Raw genomic sequence first — 16,094 nt, 5'->3', positions numbered from 1 at the left:
TAGTATAGTTTCAATTCAGGTATTGCAATTCTGCCAGCACTGCTCTTTCAAATAACATTTTTAGCATGTGAAATGATTCAACTTCTGCAAGGACGTTTTGCAGGGTCTATTAAAATACATTTACATTTGGATACATCAGGAGAATCCCCCATGAGATGGGAGAATGATTGGGGCCAGTGTAGGATGCGAATACATTTGTTGGAAAAGCGTATCACTTAAAATGTGACATGTGCTAATAAGGTAGAGAAAAATTAGGGTGCCCAAGTAGCATGAGTTGGAGCATGAGGGATTTCTGCAAAGGCTTCTAACAGCCTTTGCTTGAGGCTCTGGGGCTTGAGCTCATCGGTTACCTTGTAAGTCTGCCATTCCCCAAGCAGATGGCCAGGGCCCAGTCACCCTCAGCGTCTCCCTGCTCTCTGGTCTCTGACTTGTGGCTTCCCTTTCTAACCTGAACCAAACTGTAGAGTCTTTGATTAGTTCCTAGACCTTTATCCACCTGCTTCTCAGACTCCAGGGTCTCTGAGCTCCTGAGCTGGATGGCTGCCGTTGTTCCAAAAGGCTCTCTCCTTAGTGTGGCTCTGCCATTTAATTTGGAGCTACTTGGCATGTTTGAGGCATAACTAACACTCAGGAGACTCTGGCCAAAAGTGCTAATTAACTGGAATGTAATGGTCCAGCTTTTTTTTTTTATTTGAATGCTTCTGTGACCTTAAAGAATCTTCTGAGCTGGACTCCTTCAGGATGAGCCCTGGCTTCTAGTCTTGGGTGTTTGGTTTACTAAGTGGACTGCATCACTGCTATTATTGATTTTATGTCATATCACAGACCGAGAACAGAGAGAAATCTGCTCTGACAGGTTCAATTGGGGCCTTTAAAAATTAGAGATCTACTTATACTTTTAAATTGGCTGGGATATGTATGAGGGTGATTGTTTTTCCCTGGCAATAGGCTCAGTTTTATTAGAAACTGTGGAACACTAGATTAGCAATACAAAATGAACAATAACAGTTCGTATAAGAGCAGATCAAAATCTCAGGCAATATCTGTCAGAACACTCAGATTCTGAGCAAGGATATTGAACTAGAGGAGTGACATGGCTTTTCCAAGGTTATGTGAAATTTTAATTACAGTCAGTCACAACTTGGCTTCTGAATTTCTGCTTTGCAGCCCGGGACTGCTAGTCTCTCTAGCTGAAGCTCCTCCAGGTTCCATATTGGTCCCACATCTAAACAGCCCACATTCTGACTCAGCTCTTTTGTTTTAAATTGTATAGATGGCTGTGTGCCCATTTCAGGATCAATTTCCAAAATCAAATTTACCGAGTGTAATTGGCATTTTATAAAATATAGGCACATGAATCATAATCTGATGAATTTGGCAATGACTTTGGCAGTACCCATGCGACCACCTCCACCACTAACCTATAAGACGGAGTCACCCTCAGCGTCTCCCTGCCTCCAGCCCAATGCAACTCGCATCCCCTCTTCTCACTGAGGATTGACCGTAGTGTCTGAAGCCCATGTAAGCCCGCAGTATCTTGCTCAGGGTGCACAGCTTCTCTTGCAGGCCTGAACACCTCAAGATTTGTCCACACTCATAGGTCAACAGTTTTGGTGCAGAGAAGCATTCTGTTTTGTGGTTGTATGGCTTCTTTTATTTGGTTAACTGCCTCTTATTAGACATTGAGGGTATCTCCACTTTGGGATTATTATGAATAAAGCTTCTATGGACATTTAGATATGTGTATTCATATTTATGTATTTTTTTCTTTTCCTCCATAGAAGTTGCATGCTGAATAGTAGTGTGTTAGGTGTAACTTTTGGTTTGTGAAGACTTGTTTGTCTGTATTTCAAAGCATCTACACTATTTCATATTGCCACTAGCAGTTTCTGAGAGTTGTAGTAGATTTTTTAGGACTGTTTCTACATGATAATGTTGTCTATGAAGAGTTTTCCTTTTCCACCATATGCCTCTAGTTTCTTGACATTGAACTTGCTAGGATTTCAAGCACAGTGTAGATAGAATGGCCATGGCCATATAGTTGTCTTTATTCTGGGTTGTTAAGTAGAAACATTCTCTTTCTACCTTAAAGTGTGGTTTTAGCTATAAGTTTTTCATGAATGCATTTAATAGATTGACGATGTGGTTTTCTATGTCTAATTTGTTGAGAGTGTTTAGAAAAATCATAAGTGAGTTCTAGACATTGTCAACTGCTTTTCTGAAGCTACTGATCACACAACTCCTTTTTCTTTTTGTTAACAATATGCTGGTATAGCACATGGCATTGATGCTTGAAGATTAAACCAACCTTGCATTACTGAGATGAGTCAGCTAGTCAGTGGTGAGATAGGTGAATAGATCTTGATATATATGATACATTTTATATACTACTGCATTTGATTCACTAGTACTTTGCTGAGGATATTTACAAAGCCCACAAGAATAGTTTATGTGTGTATGTGCATGCACACTTGTGTGTGTGCCAGTCCTGGGACTTGAACACAGGGTCTAATGCTGACTCTGAGATTTTGTGCTCAAGGCTAGCACTCTGCTACTTGAGCCATAGCTACAGTTTTTTTTAGAGCTAAGAGTCTCACAAACTTTTCTTGCTTGGGCTGGCTTTGGACCATGATCTTCAGATCTCATCCTTCTGAGCCACTGGTACCTGGCAAGGGTAGTTTTCTTATAAACTCTTTGTATAATTTTGTTCTTTAGATATTACTGGTCTGATGAAAAGGATAGGGAAGTTTTCTCCTTCTTTTTGTCTTCCAAAGATGTTTGTGTACAATTGTCATTCTGTCAAACACAAATGTTTGAATTCAGCTGAAGCCATCTGACCATGGGGTTTCTTTAAGGAGGACTTTTTCATTACAGATTTCATCATGAATCCAGATGCTTCCATTGACATGAAGATCTTTTTGGGTTTTCTTTTAAAACCTATTTTTGTTATCTTTAAGTATTTGTCTAAGGGAGTTGCTGTTCGGCAGGACATTTTAAGAAGACAGTGCATCCTGATCAGTGTCACCCCTTTCAGCAATCTCCCTTACCCCTCCCAACCCATCCCTCTTCTTAATTTTGTAGGATATTCACTGAGTTTTTTATTGCATTCTCCCCACTTCTTTTCACTGGTCTATCTCCCTCTCCTTGGTCCCACCTCATCCCTTTCAAGAATCTATTTCCTGGTGTTTAGTTTGTTGAACTATGATTTTGCCTTTCTAAGGAATTAAACTGTTTGAGTTTTCTCTCCCCTAAGTCTACCTTATTTGAATTAATACATTTGTATACACGTGCACACCACCCAATGTATTTACTTGTATACTTATAAACCAATTCCAGCTCTCACCTATGATAGAGAACCTGCAAGCTTTGTCTCTCAGGGCCTCATTTACTTTAATAATTAATAAGTTTTTCTAGGTCCTTCTATTTCTTTACAAATGATGCAGTATCGTTCTTTGTAATGGATGAGTAAAATTCCGTTGTGTGTATATGCCACATTTCTTGATCCGTTTGTCCTTTGAGGGGCATCTGGGCTGATATTCTACTTCTCCTTTGTTCCAATTGGGAATGTTTGCCCACTGAACCTAAGTTGTTAGCTCACATGTTTCCTTTCTGTCTTTTTGAGTCTGTAGGATCTGTATGGATTCCTGTTTATTCCCGATATAATCCATTTGTTTCCTCTTTTGTCCTTGATCAAACCGAGGGGATTGCCATCTTTATCGATGTTTTCTAAAAGTAGGTTTCAGATATTCTTAATGTTTTGTTTTTGTTTCTATTTCAATTTAAGAATGGTCTGACCCTCCCTTCAGTATTAATTTGTTCTTCCTCCTGCTGCGCACCAGCCACATCACCCCTTTTCCTCGGTTCTCTCATATCCAAGCACACTTAGCTGTGGCCTGGCAAAGCATAGTATGTATGGATGGCTTAGAGGGGTCGGGGCAGTGACCGTCCATCCAAAGCCAGCAAATAAATGGTGAGAAGGGTGAATGCATGTTCTTTGAGCAGTCTGTATGCACACAGGGGAGTGGGCTGCACACCAGGTGAGGGAGGGCTGCACACCAGGTGAGGGAGGGCTGTACACCAGGCAGCTGTGTATCTAGCTCCCACATGCCTCTTCCTCGTCTACCCACCCAGAGTTTCTTTGTATACAAACAGCACAGGGCAGATACTCCGTGTAGCATTGTCTCTATGGATACTTGACAAAAGGTAACCATTGAGAGGCCTTTTTATTTCATTTGTAGGATGCCTAGAGAATAGTTTGTTTTTAGGTCCTTACTCCTTATGGCATTTTATAGTCACTGTCTTTCAAGCTAAGGACCAAAGGACTCTCTCTCTCGGAGAGAAAGTTGGGCAGCAGAGGAGTGAATTGCTTCCCAGGCCTGTGACTGGAGCAAAGCTCAAAGCTCCATTGTCTTTTACCTTATTAGCCTATGGAATGGTTTTATTAGAATATTCTAATTTTGCCAGACTGTGGATAGATTTTGTTTCTTTTTTCCACTTTTAATCATTGGTGGAAAAGTAATAATACCCAATTTCACAAGACCTTTTCTGTGCTTGATTTTTCATAAATTAGACATTTCCCCCCTTAATTCTTTTTTCTTGATTCTCTACAGAATAAAGATACAGCCAGTTCCAAGAAAACAGAAACAGATGGTTTCTTCTTTGTTATATGACCCTTGACAGTGACTTCCCTGTCTCCAGGCGATTTCTCCTCTATCATTGTCTGACTGACATAAGGCTTACCTTAAACCCAAGTGAGCCAGTTTGCTATTTATTGTTGCTTCACAGATCCAGCTTTTTAAGGCCATTTCCTTGACCATCATACCTGTGGTCTTGAGTGCTAGATGATGGGTTGGCTACTGGCTCACTTACTAGATTGGTCCTGCTGGATTGATGCCCTTGTCATTTACTGGGAGGCCATCTGTATGTGCCCTTCATCCTGTACCAAACCCAGGATCTGGCACTTAGAAGACACCAGAGGTGTTCCAAAGGTCAAATGAGGGAGCAGATAGCACAAGCCAGAGTCAGCGGGACTCAGCACCTTCACTGAGAGGTGAATCGGATTGTGCTGTCAGGGCTTGGCTTCCCAACTGCCAAGGACAAGGGTGAATTCAAGGCTCCAAGACATGTTCTTAGAAGCCGGCAGCCCTCTGGAGGTGGAGGGGCTATGCTTTGGGCCAAGGAGAATAGAAAATGATTTGGGTTCTGGGGAGCCCAAAGTATGATTCTTTTAAAATATGATCTGTGTCACTGTGCACTTTGGGGGTGAGAAGAAGGCACGGCTTTATTGTGGCTATCAAGCAGTTGAGTTTATATGAGTGGAAAGGATCAGGAAGATCAGGAAGGTGTTTCTAAAAGTACAGATTTGGAGAATATGCATAAACACACAGGCATAAAGACGGCCTGAGTGGCAGGACACAACTGGAACAATGGCACAGACATTTTTTCCAAACAGGATACACACATGGCTAGCAAACACATGGCAAGATGTTCCACATCTCTAGTCATTAGGGAAATGTAAATCAAAGCCTCCTCGAGATACCGTTTCACGCCCATTAGGGTGGCTATTATCACAAAAATGGAGAACAAGTATTGGCGAGATATCACTGCTGGTGGAGAGGAATGTAAAATGCTGCCATTTCTGTGAAAAAGCATATAAAGATCTTTCAAGATAATTAAATGCAGGATAACTCTGTGATCCAGAAATTCTACTGTTTGTACACCAGAAACTGGAAGCAAGGCCTTGATGTTTGCAGACCCTTGCTCATGGCAGTTTTCACACAAGTGACAGCCAGTGGGTAATAGAGGTGGCCCGTGCATACAGTGGGAGCTTGTTCAACCTTAAAAAGGCAAAGGAAGCCAGGTGCCAGTGGCTCACGCCTGTAATCCTAGCTACTCAGGCAGCTGAGATGTGAAGATCTCAGTTCAAGAACAGCCTGATCAGGAAAGTCTGTGGCACTCTTATCTCCAGTTAACCCCAGAAAAAGCCCAAATGGAATGAGGCTCAAGAGGTAGAGCACTAGCCTTGAGCAAAACAGCACCGAGATAACACCTAGGCCTTGAGTTCAAGCCCCAGGACTGGCATGCACCGATTCTGCCCCCCCCCCCGCCCCACAAAATGGAGGGTCCTGATATATGCTGTAACAGGAGCAACATCCAAAAGCATTTAGGTAAGTGAAATAAGCCAATTGCTAAAGGACAAAGCATCTGCTTTCGCTCTCCTGAGGCTCTCAGAGTAGTCTCATTCATAAGGACTAGAAGAGGAAACGACCTCTGTAGTGGGAAGGGAGTGTTTGTGGGTTTAGAGGTTTAACCTGGGGAGATGTTGCTGCAGGCTGATACTGCTGCCGTATCAGTCCATGCTCTGGAGGTGTGTACATATAAAGATTAAAATGGTAACTTTTGTCAGGTATATTTTTGTACACAAAGAATGTAAAAATCAAGCAGTGGGACTAAACCTCCTTGCTTCTTGTTCTGAGCCACATTTCCTGAGGGCGCCAGCTGGGTGAGACTGGGGAGATAGGGCCCCCTAGTTGTCCCAGGGTCCTCTCAGAGTCTCCACCAGGAGAAGTGCTCACACACGTCAGTGCCATTGTACAGGTTGTCGTCCCCATTTGACAGTGGAGAAGCAGAGGCTGAGAGGCTGCACTCACAATGTCACAGCACGTCCTGACACGCAGGGTCTGCTGAGAGGCTGCACTCACAATGTCACAGCACCGTAGTTACACACCAGGTCTGCTGAGATGCTGTACCCACAATCTCACCGAATTGTAGTGGCACACTGGGTCTGATAAGCTGTTGTACCCACAGTCTCACACAACTGTAGCGGCATGCTGCGTCTCGCTGACAACCATACCTGTGGTGCTTCCACTGTGCAGCTGCTCTGCCTCAGGAGAATCACACTCCTCCTTGGTGTGGCCTCTCTGGGACACCATATACCTACAGGCTGTTCCTTTGCTTTTCTGATGCCTCCTTTGGAGGGATATAGGTCAGTAAAAGCAGTCACCCCAGGCAGACTGTGTCCTGCTGGGGAGTCCACTGCAGTGACTGAGAGCTTGGGGAACAGAGCAGAAGGCCAGGGCTCCTCCAGCTTCCCACAGCAGTGGGAGGTGAGGGTGAACACTCACTTCTATGCTTTAGCAAAGTGGGCACTGCCAGTGTCAGACCTGCTGCTCGCCCACTGTGCCCTGACTTCCGCCCTTACTGCCACCTCCAGAGCACGCTTCCTCTCGGGTTTGTCAGTGACCACCTGGATGTGCTGGGGGCCTTCTCACACCTGCGTGGACATGCCTCAGGGACAGCCTGCTCCTGCCTCCTGGTGCGCACCGCGTTGGATGTACGTCGCACCAGCCCTTGGTTCCTGGCTTGTTCGTGCTCTTGATATCAATGGTCTGTGGGACCATCGCCAGGTCCAGGCCACGGAGCTTTTACCCCTATGTTTTCCTCTAAGCGTTTTCTCTGAAGTTTTTATTGCAAAGGGCCATATGGTAATATTCCAGACTTTGCCAGCTGTAGAGGTCTTTGTTGCCTATCCTTGTTTTATTTTGTTTTGATTTATGACCTTAAAAAAAAATCAGCTCTGTATTTACCTCCCAGGCCATATGCAGATAGCCGATGGCCAGGTTTGGCCATGGGTCACCGTTGGCACAGTTGGTTTGGAATTGTGCTGTTGGAAGAGCTGATTTTTTTTGTAATCAGAACCTAGCTGGGGTGGAATGTCTTGTTGCTATGGTTACTCTGGGAGCTCCACAAGCTCCAGACTCCTTCAGAGTTGGCTTGTGTGCACATGTGCGTGCACATGTGTGTGCGCGTGCTGCAAATGCAGCTTTTCCCATAACAGCGTTGGTCCTCCCCCCTCACTTTCCCTTCCCTGAGGGCAGCGCCGTGGTGGATCTTTACAGGCCTCCGAGGGGCTTTGAGGCCCATGTCAGAGGCAGGTGAGGCTCTCTGCTCTGCTTTCCCCTCCTGGTCTCAGGTGGGGGCCTGAGCCTCTGGGACGTTTGTGCAGGGTCCTGGCTCAGCACCCTCACCTTCCCTCCCCGGGCCACAGTTTTGCTTATGAGGCCCTTGCAGGTGGCCTTGGCCTGCCCTAAGGCTTTGCTTCATGGGGGAGGTTCAGGCAAGGTGGGGCTTTCCCACGGCGGTGCTGATGACCTCTTCCATGCCTGAACCCCTCAGAGAGGCCTTGGTGATCCTCCTGCCGTGCCATGGGTGTGAGCACAGGGGGCATCCATGAGCAGAGCCTGGGGGTGGGGAGCTTCCAGGCCCGTCTGCGTCCTGCGAGTGAGGTCAGCACATGTTGAACCCCCATCAGCCTTTCTCAGCCCCACACATCTTTGCCCAACTGGGTGGTGACTCCCCTTAGCCTATACTGCTGCCGGCTGCGGGTGTCACACCTGCCCTCCCGCGTGGCCCTCTTTGCCCTTAAACTCACCCCTTACGCAGGTCCAGAAAGTGCAGCGAATGTGGGTCTCTGGCCTAGCTTTTACCGACCATTGCCTGGGAGCTGGCCTCCCACATGCCACCTCCCCGATAGACCTCCTGTCTACCCTGTGTATTGAAGGGATGCTCACTACAGTGTGTGTTTTCTACCTAAAGTGCTATATCTAGCCACAGAGAGCATTCTGGAACCTCTTTGCGTGCATATGTAGGCTGAGGATTGTGTAGAGATGGGGTGTCACAGGAATGAGGGCACCAAAGGGCTGGGGCTGGGCAGGGTAGGAGCTGTGCAGTGCTAACACCACTGCTGCTGGGCTGGTCTTTAAACTCTGGCTAAGTGAGCCTACCTCCTGACTAGGAGTGCAGATCAACTAGTGAGTGCTGACTTGTCCTTTCCTCTGTTGTTTTAGACTCTGGAAGCTGTACTGAATTTCAAGTACTCTGGAGGACCAGGCCACGTCGAAGGGTATTACAGGAACCTCTCCCTGGGTCTGCACGTGGAAGTTGAGCCATCTGTGTTTTTCACACGAGTCAGCACACTCCCTGCAACCAGGTACTCGGGCTACAGCGCTGTGGGTCTCCCCGTGTCTCCCACCCGCCCCTCAGATCTGCGCCCTGGGCACCCAGGACTGAGGCTCTTCATTAGACACGTGTTCCACAGGAGTGGCCCCTCCAGTGGTCACACAGGAACTGGCTGTGGGTGCTGGCAGTTTTCATGTGAGCTCTTCTGGCGCAGCTCCTTTCTCTGGTTAGCGGGGTCAGCAGAGCTCTGCATGTGCTGGGGACTCCTGGAGGAGCCCGGCATCCCTGTGTGCTGCTTCCCATCAGCACAAGTGTTCTTGCCCGGGGCCCAGCTGTGGAGCAGCTCTATGAGCGCTCAGTCACAGGCAGCCACAGGCTACTCTGCACACGGAGCCCCTCTTGTCCAGCTGTGCTCTCTAACACTGGCCCTTAGAAAAGGCTTGAGCTCCCTTCCAACTGGTTTATCTACATCCCAGACATGTCAGGGGGTGCTGGGGTCTTCTTCTCTCAGGCAGAAGGGTGGCAGTTCTCACCCCACACTTTGACCTGTGGTGAAGTGGAAGCAGTGGGGACTGGCAGCCCTGGGTAGAGCCCCAGGCACTGGAGACCCTTGAAGATCACAGTCCCGTCCAGGTGGCGCAGCCTCCGGGAGGCAGGCGCGGGCCTCCGTGAAGCTGGCAGCATCGTCAGGCAGAACCACGCCTTTCACGTGCACAGAGAGGCGGACCAGCTTCCTATTATTTATTCTTAATGGAGTTAAGCAGCACTGATGGCAACCATTACTTGTCCTTCTTTGAACATGAGGCAGGTTGGGGGGAGGACATCTTAGGGAAACCCCACCACCCCCATTCCACAGTGTGAAACAGAGGAGTGCTGTTCTCTGTGTTAATGTTGACACAAAAGGCCATTTAAAGTGATGCAGCCCCAAATAATAAGTGTGGTTTGGTTTATTGGAAAGACCGTTTTTCTTCCCGGCGGTTGGAGAATGGCTTCAGCAAGAATTCATGGCTTCGCTGGGCCTTGCAGCATCACATTTCACCATCTGTCATTTTCTCAGTCCTCGCAGTAATGTCTTCGCTGGCAATGCTTGCCTCTGCTTTGACTCTGTCTGAAGCAGTACAGCGCTTGTCCCTGGGGAGGACTTGGCCAGGATGCTGCCAGACGATGGCAGAGCGTGCCCGGCCCTTTTGGGCGTCAGATCTGCTCCATCACAAGCCCGCAGTGTCTTTCTTTTGTCCCCCTCGGCTCCTGCTGCCGTCGCTTTCTCACTGACTCTTGAAGCAGCTCAGCTTGCTGTTGAGTTCTTCCCCCTCTCCCCCCTCTGCTGTTGATAGCTGGCTCTCCTGTCACAGCCTCCATGGCTGTAAATGTCCGTTTCAGGTAAGGAGAAAGGCTGCCACAGATTTAGGAGAGGTGGTTACTAGTTGGCATCCTGGTCAGGTCCCAACCCCCTGTCCATGGTCCTGACTTTCTCTTCTTTTGGCCTATGTTTCTGTTCCCAGCCCTTGGGCTTGTGAGCCCACCTCTAAGCTTCCTTCTCCATTATCACTAAACCTTATCGATCACTACATTTTATGGGTCAGACCTCTGAAATGTCTTTTCTCATCATTGTGGGAAGACTTGTTCTCTGTGCATCCAATCCTACTTTATCTCATCCTAAGTATGATGTATGTGTGTCCTGCTGGGCTCACACACCATCCAAGGCTTGTGATACAAAGTGCAGAGGCTGGCCCGTGCTGTGCAGGGGGCTTCGAAGCCATCTAGACCTTCCTTGTTAGCTGCTCCCAAGCACAGCCTGCCAGAGCGGCTCTGCTCCTTGTATCTCCCGTGGGCTTCTCCCACATCTTTTTTTTTCCCCCTAAAACAGTTCTTTTTCTTAAACTAGTGGTCTTTCCTTTACCTTTTGAACAGTGTGTTTGTCTTGAGGTGTATGTTACCATTCTTGCAGACTTTTCCTGAGCATGATGAACAGATGGGTGTCCCGAGCCTTCCTTGGACTTCTGATGAAGTACTGCTTACCTGCGGTCCTGCAAATGCATTCGTTTGTGCTTCAGGCTGACACCTCCCCAGTTCCAGATACATGTAGGGTGTGGTGGACAAGAGAAGGTCTCATTTCTCACTGCAGCTCATTAGGCCTAGTCAGCATGAAATAGAAATGTGACCTACATACTGATAGCAAATACATGTAAAACACTTGTTTTCTTTATTTTCCAATTTCTGTAAGAAAGGCCCGAATTAATGAAAGAAGAATAGTAATAGTTCTGTAGTGTAGAGTACATGTACAAGTGCATATGTGCAAGGTGGTGGATAGGCGTGCTTATGTTATATACAAAGCATTGCAGTTTTATGATCTCAGAATTCCGTGAACTGAAGACCCTAGCATTTGGACCCTATTATCAACTCTAAAATAAACATTTAAGGCAAAAAATAACCCAGAAGTAATACAATGGAATATTGACATATTTAATCCATCCAGGTGCTAGTTACTCAGACCTATAATCTTAGCTACTCAGCAGGCTGAGATCTGAGAATCCCAGTTTGAAGCCTGCCCAGGCAGGAAAGTCTGTGACTCTTATCTCTACCCACTAAAAAGTCTTCAGTGGAGCCATGGTTCAAGTAGAGTGCTAGCCTTGAGCAAAAAAGCTCAGAAACAGCACCCAGACACTGAGTTCAAGCCCCAGGGCTGGAACACACACACACACACACACACACACACACACACACACACACACACAAGATGAGGTATCAGAAAGAAAGAAAAAGGAGCATGTGGAACACACACAACACACACACACACACACACACACACACACACACACACACACACACACACACACACACACACACAAGATGAGGTATCAGAAAGAAAGAAAAAGGAACATGTGGCCAAGCAGTAAATACATAGCAACATGGCAATCTTCACCTGTGAAATTAAGAATTACACTAAATGTAAATGAACCAAATATTGCATCTAAAAATATAGATTGGAATTGGGGGTGGGGCTCAAGTGATAGAGCACTTGCCTAGCAAGCACTAGGAAGTTAAGACTTCAGTGCTTGGGGGTGCGTGGAGGGGAACACATACTCACAGTGGGGATTGCCATACTCTATCAGACAGTAAGATGCAGACTGTAAGCTTCCTGAAAGAAGCTGGCATTAGGCTGCATAGCATAAAAGTAAAAGTTGGGGGGAAAGAATTATTGTGCAAAGACTAATATTTAAAAATTGGTGTAGGTTTATTAGTATAAAATAGGTAGGCTTTCAAGAGGAAAGAGACAACACAATTTTTAGTGATAGAAGAAGCAAGTTATCTCAAGTACATAACAGTCTTAAATACAAATATAGTTAAAAATGTAATTCCAAAATAAAAGAGCTTACCCTCAAAATGATGCCAAAGAAAAAAAGCTGAATAGTTCAATGTTTGTTTCAAATTTGGTAGAAAACAAGTAGAACAAAAAGCAGCCCAGGAAAACAGCAGCAGACTTACAGATAATGCTGCTAACAAACTCTGCTTATATAATAGTGAATGCTTATTTTTAGAAAACGTGAGGTTTAAAATCAGTGTCATAGCTTCTGCATTAGATTATAAAGAGCAACTGGTGCCAACAGTGAATAGAAGAAATTATAATGAGAGGATTGGATGTTATGAAACAGAGATTGTAAAAAAAAAAAAGCCATAGAGTTAGTGAAGTCAACATTTGGTTCTTTGCAAAGGCTAATAATAAAATTAATAAATTGTAACCAAGGAAATCAAGGGAAAAATAAGCAGATACAATGATCAATGGTAGAAATAAAAGAAGTGGCAGTCTTCTGGATTCTGCAGCTATTGAAAAGATTCTAAGAGGAATTGTGAAAAGTCCTAGGACACAATGTTAGCTCTGACACACACATGAATAGTTAGATGAGTCAGAAAATTTAAATTCCTAATTAAAAATTTCCCACAAAGCAACTGTCAGCCCAGATAGCTCCACTGCAGAAGATACCAAGCCTTTTGTCTTGTGTGTAAGTTTATCTGCTTTGAGGAGAGCAAGGGGACACAGAGCTGGTGGAACAAAGGGTGGACAAAAGCAGCAGTGATACTCACTGGACACCATATTGAAAATGAATGTATAACTTGTGGGGAAGGGGGGTCAGGAGGGAAAAACTGGGAGGACACAAGGGAAGAGGTGACACTGTTCAAAATCAAATGTACTCTTTACCTGACCTATGTAATGGTCACCCCTCTGTACATCACCCTTACAATAACAATAAAAATATATATTAACAAAGGAGAGATATTCTGCCATTTTTACAGAGAATCTTTCAAGCCAGGCATGGTGTGTTCAGCACCCTGTTCTTCTCCAGAGAGCTTTGGAAGTGAGCGTCCGCCCTGGACATACCCAGCACCTCCCCTAGTGGGTGAAGACGTGGGCTGAACTGGGGTCTGAGCACCACACTGAGGCCTTTGGCCATTACTGTGGGAAGTGCGTTTGCTGCTCCTTCATGAGAGACTGTAGATTTCTTTCCTAGTTTCAGTTTCCCAGTCCCTTTCCATCTGGATAGTCTTTGCCCTTCTTATGTCATCAGAGTGATAAGTAAAGCAGATTTAACAAGGGCAGAGGCCAGTTTTTCTGAAGGCTGCCATCAAGCACTATATAATCTTGTGATTGTTTTGAACCATTCTCCCTCCTGGGTATATAGAGGTCTCCACCAACTTTTCTTTGGAAGATCAATTGCCTGTGTGGTTCACATTGTACACAGAGCTGCGTGGTCATATTCTCAGGGACCTGTTTGGTGTAGACCAGACTCACCGTCCCTGTCAGAGTGCCATGCTCCCTTCTCTCTGGGGCAGCAATTCCTTTTTAGCTTGTTACAATAAGTGATCCAATCTGAGACATTTCAGCTGTGAGCTTTGTGGAAAATACACTCCTCAGAGGAGGGCGCAGGGTGTAATAGGTACTGCATTATTAATAGGCACCCTAACACTTGCCCTCAGTCATTTAGAGAAATTCCACTTCCCCCGTGCAGGGATGGGGTGTAGGAGACCTGCGCTCACAGCTACATAATAAAGGGCATTTTTTTGAAATTTCAAATACACTAAAAATTGTATTTGCTTATGTGATCTAGGCAAAAAAATCACATTTGCTATCCATATATACTGTTCTAACTAGCTAGGCAGTGCAGAGATACTTTAGAAATTAACCATGCCAAAGCCCTTACCCTGAAGATTGGAAACAGGAAATCTTAAATGAATAAAGAGCATTTTAAGGGAGACATGTTACCACAATAAATCCTTTTCTTAGTTGCTATATTTATTTGTGAAGTTAATTTTAAAATTTGAAAGAAGTTTAGTGAGTAGCAAAACTTAGAACCAAATCTAACAGTGTGTGCAAAATTTTCTCAGCTTATTTGTGCTGTGGTCCCTTTGAGCACCATTTTTCTTCCTCTTGAAATGAAGATTGTGCCAACCTTGCATAGCCATGAAAGTGCATGTTTACACACTGCGTAGGAAGGGCCTACTACAGCCTTGACACAGGGTAGAGAAGGAAATGTGGACGCTGGACCTTCCGTGGTGGGTTGTGAGTGCCCACGGCCTGTTTGGTTGAGGGATCCAATGTCTGCTGACACGTTTGGCAGCTGGCCTGTTTCGGTTCAAGTTTTTGTTTGGGATTCTTGCATTTTGCATATTTTGGCATTTTACTGATTTTTCTGTTCAATCACTGCATTTCCAAATAGTGGCACGCGAAACAGGATTTCAGGTTGTTACTTGTCAATACTTATCCCCAAATCTTTTATGAGTTTGGATTGCCTTTGTTCCCAGAAATGGAATGCCAGGTTGAACCCGGGGGTGGTCACATGTTGTCTTTTCCACATGACTTTGGGATGTGCTATAAGTATTCGCCTGTGCTGCAAGTGAATTGTGATTAGATGAGCAGGGCCCGGAGACCCCGACCCGTTCCTGGACACCCGGTTGCATGCCTGTTTTGATGCCTCTCATCAGTACGTGCTCTTCATGCCTGTTTTGATGCCTCTCATCAGTACATGCTCTTCATGGCGCTCTCTCTATGCAGTGGCCCATTTGAGTACAAATTAGACAGTGTAGCAGAGTGTCAACACTGTGTCTGTCAAAAGCCACTATGGGCTTTTGACTTTTATGGCCAACAGATAAAGCAGTGATGGGGCTGGTCCTGAGCCTATTGATCTCGTCTCCAGAAACTCCTGCATTCTCTTTCTCTGCACTCAGGAGCTCAAATTGTTTTCTTTAAAATAACTTTATTTAAGTTAGGTATGATAGTACATTCCTGTAATTCCAGCCTTCAGGAGGCCAAGGTTGGAGGATCATGAGTTCAAGGCTAGCCTGAGATACCTAGAAAGACCCTATCTGAAAACAAAAACAACCCAAACACGCTCACGCCTGTTATCATAGCTACTCAGGAGGCTGAGATCTGAGGATTGCAGTTCGAAGCCAGCCTGGGGAAGGAAAGTCTGTAAGACTCTTGTCTCCAAATAACCACCAGAAGTGGAGCTGTGGCTCAAGGTGGTAGATTACTAGCCTTGAGTGGAAACGCTCAGGGACAGCATGTAGGCCCTGAATTCAAGCCCCTTGACAGACAAAAACAACAACAACAAAAACCTACCCACTTTATTGAAATAGAATTTGCATACCATGAATTTCACCCATTTAAATTGCACACTTTGATGTTTTAGGGTATCTTCACAGTGGCTCCACTATCACTATAATCTAATTTTAGAACTTTTCATTGTTTCAAAAGAAACTCGATACACTAGTGTAGTGGAAACTGTACCTCCTTCCTTAATGAATCTGCTTTCTGTCTCCATAGCTTTACTTATTTTGGGTATTTCATATAAGTGGAATCAAATTACATTTGGGTGGCTTCTTACACTACTGCTAATATTTTCAAGGTTCATCCATAATCAGGTATCAGAATGGCTTTTTAATTGTTATATGATATTCCATTCCATGGCTGTAACATGTTTTGTTTAATCATTAGCTGTGAACTTTTGAGTTTTTCCACTTTTTGTCTGTGATGAACTTAATGAGTTTTGTATGCTTTGGTAGTATGTTTAAATTTCCATATTTCACATTCATACAGTTGGGGTGTGCGTGCTCTGATATTTCTATTTTTGCACATGCTT

At 45.1% G+C, this 16,094-nt stretch overlaps 1 protein-coding gene across 2 annotated transcripts in view; it reads left to right on the top strand.

Moving 5' to 3' along the window:
• Positions 1-16,094, top strand: part of Trappc9 (trafficking protein particle complex 9) — a 439,527-nt gene that overhangs the window by 279,329 nt on the left and 144,104 nt on the right. For both annotated transcript variants that reach the window (XM_013025191.1, XM_013025190.1), the window contains one exon: positions 8,847-8,989. In XM_013025191.1, coding sequence (XP_012880645.1) covers positions 8,847-8,989 — 143 coding nt within the window. The remainder of the gene's footprint in view (positions 1-8,846; positions 8,990-16,094) is intronic.

The sequence above is a fragment of the Dipodomys ordii genome, unplaced genomic scaffold, assembly GCF_000151885.1.
Source record: "Dipodomys ordii isolate 6190 unplaced genomic scaffold, Dord_2.0 Scaffold82, whole genome shotgun sequence".
Taxonomy (NCBI): domain Eukaryota; kingdom Metazoa; phylum Chordata; class Mammalia; order Rodentia; family Heteromyidae; genus Dipodomys; species Dipodomys ordii.
Note: the sequence above shows the minus strand (reverse complement) of the source record. Positions and strands in the feature narration are given on the sequence as shown.